The sequence below is a fragment of the Apus apus genome, chromosome Z (genome assembly GCF_020740795.1).
Source record: "Apus apus isolate bApuApu2 chromosome Z, bApuApu2.pri.cur, whole genome shotgun sequence".
NCBI classification, from domain to species: Eukaryota; Metazoa; Chordata; class Aves; order Apodiformes; family Apodidae; genus Apus; species Apus apus.
Genome location: NC_067312.1, coordinates 28,345,595 through 28,354,893, shown reverse-complemented (window position 1 = coordinate 28,354,893; position 9,299 = coordinate 28,345,595). Strand labels below are relative to the sequence as shown.

Genomic DNA, 9,299 nt, shown 5'->3' with positions numbered 1-9,299 from the left:
TGGCACTGTTTTCACACTGTACCTGCAGAGCTGCACCAAACCAGCTCTTGACAGCTCACAGAAATTTCATGCAGCCCAAGCCACCAAGTCCAAGTAGTCCAAGTGGACGGGACTGTATTTCAAAGGGACTACATAGGAAAAGCTGTTTGATAAGGATGTAGGCAGGGAAGGAGGAAGGACACAGAACAACACTAGTGTTTAGGTCCCTTGAAGGAGGGCACTGAGTTGTGGTTCTCTGTCTCATCAGTTAGGTCTGAAACAACAAGGATACACAGGAACTAGTTTAGGACTTGCCTCAAGGCCATCTGAAAAGTACTCCATTCACCAAGCTGCCAGGTTTCGAAAATCAAGCTCAAAACCAAAAAACTTTTCAGTTTTCAGCTGGTAACTACTTTGCAGTCCAAGCAAACCACTTAAACACCATCCTTTGGTGCCTCTCCATGATGCATCACATGGCTGAGATGGAAATTCTCTCCCAAACCGTGAAGGGTCCAACCTTTGCAGCATGTGCAAGACCAGTGATGGCAGATTGTTCTGGGAAAAGCTTTTTACTCTGCCAGTCAGTAGGAAAAAGCTAGTTTAGGTACCGGTGCTGCTGGCATCAGCAGCCCCCAAGGCCTAAGCTAACCTGTCCTCCCGGCCTTGACTCAGCAATCTACCCTGTTTTGCTGCTTCAATTGTAATTTGCAGCATTTGTGGGTGGTGACAAATCACATGTAAAACAGGAGAGGAGTAAAATAGCATAATGAAATTTTATTCTGAAAATATGGCAAGAGTCTAAGGCACTTCAAACATTTCAATACACATGACTAAAGTGAATGTGACAAGGTAATAGCATTCCATAAATATGCACTGAAAACTACACTCAATTCCACTCAAGGGGAATATATAGCTGGTACCTCTAATTTTACTCTCCAATGAACATGTATGGAGCTTATAGACTGACACAGTTAATAAAAATATGGTAACAGGACATGTAATTCTTCATGTATTTTTTAATTATTAAGGAATATAAAATGTTGAAAATACTGTGCGAGTTAATTTTATAGATACTAGTATCTTTCATAAAAAAAGTTATACATTATCCCCAATTAGCAAAAACTTACTTAGTGAACTTCAGACCTGACGAGAGGCTCTATCCCCAATACCTACCCACTCACCCACCAGCTCAAGATCCATGGAGCTGACTATACAAGCAACTGCAACTTCTGAATTTCAAAGTAATTAAAAACATCAAAATCATGTTGGAATGAAATTTATGAAAAGGTTACTGTGATAAAATCTAGGTACAGTAAATATGTTTTAGAATTATTACAAATAAGCCACCAGGACACCCCTGCATGAATAGCTTTAGAAGTCTTAGGCTTCACATAACACAGGAAAGGATCATCTATAGCAAAGAAAAACAGGATTTATGCCAGTGTACAGAAAGACAAGTAGGTGAGCAAAAGAATAGTTCTGGCTAAAGTTCTCAGCTGAGCACTACTTAACTACATGCTTGCTTCAAGTTTACAGTTTTCTACCTTTAGCACTAGATCTCTGCTTTCACTTTGCTGGTGAGTCCAGGCACAAGACAATTACATTCAGTATCTGTCTCAGTAAAACAGTAACATTTAGCAGCTTAAAGATGGCATAGAGATTTTTACAGATATTAATGCACTACTACTCAAATGTGGCTCTGTGGGTTGGACCAGGAGATGTCTTTCTGCTAAGCCTAGGAGTGCCCTAGAAAAGAGGAAAGAATAATTAATCAAAGGGAAATTAATACAAGAACACAGCACTCACAAGCACTCTTTTCACTCCTTTGCCTTTAATTACACAGATTAAGCTTTCTTTTTTTTGCCCCCCTCCATTTTAGGAAGAATAGTGCCAGCTATCATACAGCCTGCTAACTAAGAGTGTGTATTGCTTTAGACGCATAAACATTTAGCAGTAGTTTATCAGGAGAGTAAGTTGGGGCTCAGAGAGCAGGTGGATAGCTACCAGAAGCATATGACAGCTGTAATTCCAGAACAGCTGTGTTTTGGTGACCAGGTCAGTAATTAGTATTATAATGATGCAACAAGCACCTCTGAAAACTAGCCAGAGTCAGTGAAGCCTGAGAGTAAGCTGTCTGTACCCAGAGAAAGGGGAGGAGGTATCCTTCAGTAAGGGTTCAGCTCTCTGCAGTCAAACTGTATTTAAAAAGGTACACTTAGCAACATAAAAAATACCTTGTGAATAAACTCACAATTTAATGTGCTGTACGGCTGTACAGCTGCTGGGAGGGTAATTTTTTATGTTTATGTTTTACTATTATGTTCAGGAGCAGTAAGTTAAAATATAAACTGTAGGAGGTTGTGTACTAACCGGTGACTGGGTTTTGGAAAAGTTGACATGGGCATAAAGGAGAACAGCTATGTCCTTATGTCCAGCTTCCAGGGCTATTGAAAGTGCTGTGCTGCCATCCTGAGAGAAGAAAGGAAGGAATAAGAGAATTAGCACTTGTGTGCATTAACAGATCACTTAAAAGCCCCATCAGCCCACAGAGAAGGGGAATTATGGAGACCGTACTGCTCAGAGAGACAGCTGGGTTAATTCAGAGTCTTATTTAATTTATTTTGTTATAATTAAGTAACAATAAGCCTTGCACTGCTGTTTTATGAGGTGGTCCAATTGTCAGAGGCATCATAATTTCTCTCAACAAGGAGTCTCGATTATTGCTGAGGAAGAATGAGCATGCCATTATCACATAACATTACAAGTAGTGCTGTGTATGACCAGTGATTTCAGAAGATGGGATGTCTGTGAGAAACTACTGTCAGTGAGGAGTAGAAGAGAAGACAACGGAGACAAATACTAGTCTAATATCACAATACTTGCTGTGTTACAATAGTAATTGTGTTAAGAGCTCCCACTAAGAGCATTTGCACTCATAATGCCAAATGCTCCTTTATGGAAGTCTAGTTACAAACAAATAGACTTACCTGGTCAAATACCGTCACTTCAGTTTCTCAGAAGAAACCATTGCTTTCAGAAACCATAGCTGTTGAGGCTGCTAGAAGCTGAGTGCATTTGTTGAAAGAGTAATTTAATAACCTGCTGTTCTGCCTTTAGACCATGTTTGGTCCAGGAAGAAGTAGATGTCAAACAACCTGTGATGTGAACCTCTGAGCTGTCATAGGGACACACTTGTGTGAAGCTGCCACATCCCCAACTCTGCCTTCCATGCTTCCTTCCCTTCCTGAAATTGGTGCATCACATAGCTACAATGATAACTCTCCAATGGTAACTCTCCGATGGTGTGTAAATTACAAGGTGGGCAGCTAAAGCCTCAGCACAAATCTCACAGTGGCTTGCTGGTCCACTGCCTGGCTTTTGGTTCTTGTGCATGGAAGTTTCCAAAAAAATGCCACTATTTGAAATGTCCTCTCATAAAGATTGCCTCTTATGTTGCCTGTCTGAACAGAGGATGTTTTCCAGCCACTGCCATAGCACTGGTATTGGGGAGGTCAGCACCAGTTTTTTAAGGAAACTGGTTTAGGGAAACCCTTTTTCTGGCATGAGACATGATAGCACCCAAGTGCAAGTCTTCTTATGACACTATAGAGAGTGATAATACATAGATTTAATTGTCCTGAGCAAACAGGGAGCTAGAAGAGCTATCCACTACAGTACAATACAATGCACTACAAATGCACAACAAAAACTCCACAGTCAACACCAGGAAAAGCCAAGTTCTTAGAGGGATGCTGAATCACTGTCAGAGTGGCACACAACACTAGCATGAAGCTCAGCTTAGTACTACTGATCATGCTGACTGGAAAAGCATCACTGTCACATTCATAATAGCTAGGAGAAAGCTAAAAATCTCATAATCTCACAGCACAGACCAACTAATTATAAAATGAATAATAAGCAGCAGACAAGCTGTGCTGGGGAAACAGTATCAAACTGTCTACAGAAATAGTTTAGTGTCCTCTTCCCATAAAGACTTTAATTATTGATTAGATGATTTATAGTGCTAACAGCATCCAGACTGAAGTAACCTTGACTGCCCCCAAAAGTGTTTGTTACACTGAGGCCTTCTTGCATTTTCCTCTCAGGCCAGCTGTGACATCCCACTAGTGCCATCAAGCAACTGAGCCAGCTCCTGCATTAGGTGAGTGAATGAACTGAAATAATGTCTCTGCTTCTCTGTAACAGCTTCAACAAATAACCACCTACTGCCCTCCCAAATCCCAAACCCAGGTTCTACTTTAGTGGTCAGTGGGTAAAGCAATAGGAAGAATGGAAACATACCCAAGAAGCAATGTTAATGAGAACACATTAGTGGCAAGTCTAAGTCAACATTTTCATGCTTGAAGTCTACAGATCAAATTGTCCGCTGCATTATAGGCTGCAATGATTCTGACAACGGAGAAATATGCAGGTGCCTCCCTAGGCACTGAAGTCACAGCCTGTATCTGTTTATTGCCAGGATAATGTATCTTCATGACTAGGACCAAACTTGTACACTCAAAAGTAATGGTGTAGATACTGTGTGAACATTCTGTAAAGAGAACTGTGGGGCTGACGTTTGCCATGGACACAGAAAAGCAACACAACAAGGTTGTTAAGTCTCCAGATAAGGTCCTAACTGAAAATTGGAAGATTCCTGAGAAAAGGGGAAGGAATGTGGCTAGGGGAAAACAAGTGTGACAAGCAGGTCAGGGGAGGTGATTCTCTCCCTCTGCTCTGGGGAAACCCCACCATGAGTATGGTGTCCAGTTTTGGGGCCCTCAACACAGGAATGAGCAAGTCCAGAGGAGGGTCACAAAGATGAGCAGAGGGCTGAAGCACAGAGGCTGTGGGTTGCTGGGGTGGTTCAGCCTGGAGAAAAGAAGATTCTGGGCAGACCTTAATAGCAACCTTCCAGTACCTGAAGAGGGCCTACAGGAAAGCTGAGGAGGAACTTTTTATAAGGGCATGTAGTGATAGAATGAGGGGGAATAGTTTCAAACTGAAAGAGGGGAGATTTAGGTTACACACTGGGAAGAAAATCTTTCCTGTGAGGGTGGTGAGACACTGGAACAGGTTGCTCAGAGAAGCTGTGGATGCTCCATCCCTGGAAGTGTTCAAGACCAGGCTGGATAGGGCTTTGAGCAACCTGGTCTAGTGGGAGATGTGCATGCCCATGCAGGGGGTTTGAAACTAGATGATCTTTAATGTCCTTTCCAACAGAAACCACTCTGATTTTCTGAATGTGAGAATGGAAGATGTTTTACCATGAGATAGCAAATGTTTTTTTCTGTTCAAGCATTTGGTAGTTTGGTGCTGTGAGTCAGAGATTTCAGCAGCTCTCCACTGCCTCAAAAAAAAATGGAACTGAAAAACATTTTAGAGCAGAGAAACTATCTGATGAAGTACTATCTGGAAAGGCAACTCACATTGTCCTCAAGGGTGCCATTACACCCAGTCTGAGCCAGCAGAAGTTTGACAATCTCTACATGTCCGTGTTCACTAGCACACATCAGAGCTGTCGAGCCCTCGTCGTCCTGGATATTGACGTCTGCACCACAGCCTAGTAAAGCTTTAACCATGTCTATCCGCCCATGACTCACAGCTAGCATCAGTGCCGTCTGACCAGCCTGCATGGAAAGAAGAGGAAATCCCAAATAACTACACAATCAGTGACAAAGCATGCTCACTTTTGTTGTTTGGCACTGTGCTTCTGGTTGAAAAAAATATGGTTATTTTATACAGCAGTCTCAAGGCTCTGCTTGCTGTTATTGAAATACCTTTTATGCATAATATATCCCACATCCACACAGCTATTTATTAAATTGATGGAAGATATTTGGTCTATTTCCAGATATCTGAAGTTCCTCAGAAGCTGCTAAATGCTGTATTTTGTAAACGCCCCCTGAAACCCAGTATTGGTTCCTTCATACAATAGTCAATCTTCATTTTTAGAAGAGATCCAGACCTAAAGCTTGATTGTTCTTCCTCAGCTCCATTTTGTGTACAGCAGTCAAAACATATACAGGAACATCAAGGACTGTAGAAGGCGAAGTGAGTGAGTGCAAAAGCTGAACCGATGGAATGGGGGTGGGAGCATGGATGGAAAGATAAAGACATGGGAGTAAAAATGGTGTCTTGTGAACAACTTGACTGACCTGGCTGGCTTTAGCATTCACGTCCCCACAGCTGAACAGTTCCTCCACTATCCTCATGTCCTTCTCTGCTTCCACAGCTGCAAGCGCAGCAAGCATGATGGGGGTATAGCCGGCCTTGTTCTGATGATTTACATTACAGACATCTGCAGGGGGATGAGATAATTTCTTTGGAAAGCAGGAACCCAAAACGCAGCAATTGTGCTAATGAACTGAATAAACTGTTATTAGAACAGCCTATAAATAGAAAAGGCACTAACTGCTCTCATAATGGAAGCAATTCAAGGGAAAGTGGAGAAGAAAAAAATAAATGGGTGTGCTCTTGAGCCTGAGAAAGAAAATGATTATTTTCTACTATGTATGCAACACAAGTGAGAGCACAAAACCATTTTATATGTCATTATTTAGGGCTTTTTTTGGTATTTTTTTTTTTCTGTCTTAAAAGCAAGTGGTTTCAAATTTGACATGACCATCAGGGTCATGGGTCCGAACCCCAGAAACACCATCAGGAGAGTATTTCAGCTCCTCTCCTGAGGGGATCTACACTGCAAAACAAAAACAACCCAGCAACATGGTCAGCAGAAAAGCTGTTTCTCCTCAGCACAAACATTTTCCTGTAATTGGTGTTACTTTAAAGATCTGCAAGTGCACTTGGACATGTTTCAGTGCTGCAGAAAAAAATCTTTCAATTAAAGACTGTTTCCAGCTCTACATAGTCTATTTGACTATGTACAAAAGTACTCTGGGAACAAATACAGTCAAGTTCTCCAATAGGTGCCAGTAACTGACAGTTCTTTTTGTTTAAGTCTAACCTCCAGTCTGTCTCTGTGCCTAAAATTCTGCAGGAATACAACAGGGCTGATTATTTACCAGGCAGCAGGACTTTCAGTGAGCTCATCATATAGGAAAGCAAGAAGTCAGGCTTACATAAACAATGTCTCTAGACTCGGGGTTAAAATGCACCACAGACATCGTACAAGCAAAAAATCTTCCAGGAAATTCTTCAGATTATTGCCAAAGGCTTTTTTTTCTTCCTTTTTTTAAAGTGAAAAGAATGTTGCAGAAGTGATACAAGTGCAGATATAAGAAAATGCACATTTTTTTCATGTTCCATAGACAACACTTGTGCTATCTCATAACTAGTAGCTTAACCCTATTTTCAGATGCCACTTCTAAGAAGCCACTGAAACCACAGAACATGACACTGCTACATGCAGTAATGAATAATTACTGGAAAATATGCTTTCCTAGCTTGACAAGACTTCTTCAGCAAAGCAGTGTTTTTCGAGGTCACATTTCAGCTCCTTTTCTAGATGGCTAACAAGCATAACTGTTTTCCTGTTTGTCCTCTTAGTAACACTGCATGGGGATACAGAGGAGTCTCTTGCCCCATCTGCTCTTCCCACCAACACACAGACACCAAAGCACACAGAGTTCTTGCACCAAGAATCTGCCTGTGATATAACCACACTGTAAAGTTGACTCTAGTGACCATTTAGACCCAGTCCAGAGAAAGACTGTTGTAACCTGAAGGAATCTGCCTGTTTACAATTTTCCAAGCTGCTGGCACATGCAGTGTGCTCCTGCACACCTGACACACATTGTGGTTGTTGCAGTTCACCGTTGTTACAAATCCACTGTGTTCCAGCTGACTTCCAACAACAGATGAGTGTGTCCATGCTACCCTGAGATACCCAGAGCCAGCCTGCTGCAGTTCACTGCGCTCCTGACATTCCCTGCATTCCCCCACCGTGACTCACTCTTCCCAAACGGCTGCCTTCAAACAGGACCAGAGATATCAAAGTGCTCGCTTTCCTGCTGAGGAGGTCCCTGCATGTGTGTCAGATGTGCTTTGTAGGTTATCAAAGCTGAGATTTCTATCATTAATATCATTGTTTATCTGATGCTACCCTTCTGGATTTATAAATATTGCTAGGCTTACACTCCAGATGTGTCGTTGGTCTAGTTAAGCCTCACAAACAGTTGTGACAGGCTTTATAACTAATTTAGAGAAATAAACTTCCATCATGGAGCAAAACTAGGCTCAAACAGACCACATCCTGCCTGGAAGCAGTTTCAACGTGTGACATCTGCTGGCTGCCTTCTGGTTTAGTGCATGTGGGGAACAGACACCCTAGAGTCTACCCTTTGCCACTATCCTCACTGTGTGTGTGTTGCAAGGGGATCAAGAGAAGGACGCAACAACAAAAACAACCAAATGAGGCATTATCACATTGCTCATGGACCAGGAAAATGCTCCTGTATGGCAGAATGCCTGTTTCTCAGGGGAGCAGCACCAACACATCAAGAAGGTGGCCAGAAGAAGCTTCTGTACCACTCTGGTAGGATAAAGCTAAACTAGTTTGAGTGTTTAACATGGATTTTTATAGCTGAATACATGTTCCTTCACCAGTATCCTACCTCTGACTGAGGCTACATTTCCTCCAGAGAAAACTAGTGGAGTCTGGTGCTGCTGAATTTGGACAACAGTCCAAGAGTCGGGGATCTACCCATCTGTCCCAAACATGGGTCAACTCTGTACATAATGTCCTTGAGCATTTCTGTAACTTCTTTAAGAGTCACCACCATCACCTCCAAAGCCAGTGCTAGAAACAAGGATTCTAGACTCCCCAAGTGAGTCACCGTGTAACTGTTAACAGTTATATTTGCTGCTGGAGGAAGCCCAAACTCTTGCTCATCAGGAATTTCACTCCTGAGGATTGCAAAAACCAAAATAATTGAAAATAACATGCGAACAAGTCAACCTACTTGCATCCAGAAGAAGCTTTACAATTTCAAAGTTAGAATGTGAGACACTGTAATGCAGAGCTGTGTTTCCGTTTCCATCTGCCATATTGATGATATGTCTGAGGACAGCAGGGGAAATCTCTTCAAAAGTAGTTATGTAGTCTCCAACCATTTCAGGGACAGCCGACTTCTGACTTGAGACACGAAACCACTCATGCTGGATGGTATTTAAACAAAACCTCTGCCAAAACCAAGATAGAAAAATTTACATATGGGCAATCTATTTAAAGGATTTTCCATCCCACAAATCAGCAATGCAGGAGGTCAAGCCTTTTTTAGTCAAATGTGGGAAGAAAGTATTCAGCTCACAAACAAGATAAAACCCCCTCTGACTTAACCCTTCTTTAAACCACCAAT

At 42.0% G+C, this 9,299-nt stretch overlaps 1 protein-coding gene across 5 annotated transcripts in view; it reads right to left on the bottom strand.

The window, feature by feature from the left end:
* Positions 1-733: 733 nt before the first annotated feature.
* The window catches only part of KANK1 (KN motif and ankyrin repeat domains 1), a 128,039-nt gene continuing 119,473 nt past the window's right edge, over positions 734-9,299 (bottom strand). For all 5 annotated transcript variants that reach the window (XM_051642084.1, XM_051642083.1, XM_051642085.1 and 2 more), the window contains 5 exons: positions 8,904-9,123; positions 6,138-6,280; positions 5,409-5,609; positions 2,350-2,448; positions 734-1,725 (listed from right to left, as the gene is read on the bottom strand). In XM_051642084.1, coding sequence (XP_051498044.1) covers positions 1,663-1,725; positions 2,350-2,448; positions 5,409-5,609; positions 6,138-6,280; positions 8,904-9,123 — 726 coding nt within the window. In that variant the 3' untranslated portion in view covers positions 734-1,662. The remainder of the gene's footprint in view (positions 1,726-2,349; positions 2,449-5,408; positions 5,610-6,137; positions 6,281-8,903; positions 9,124-9,299) is intronic.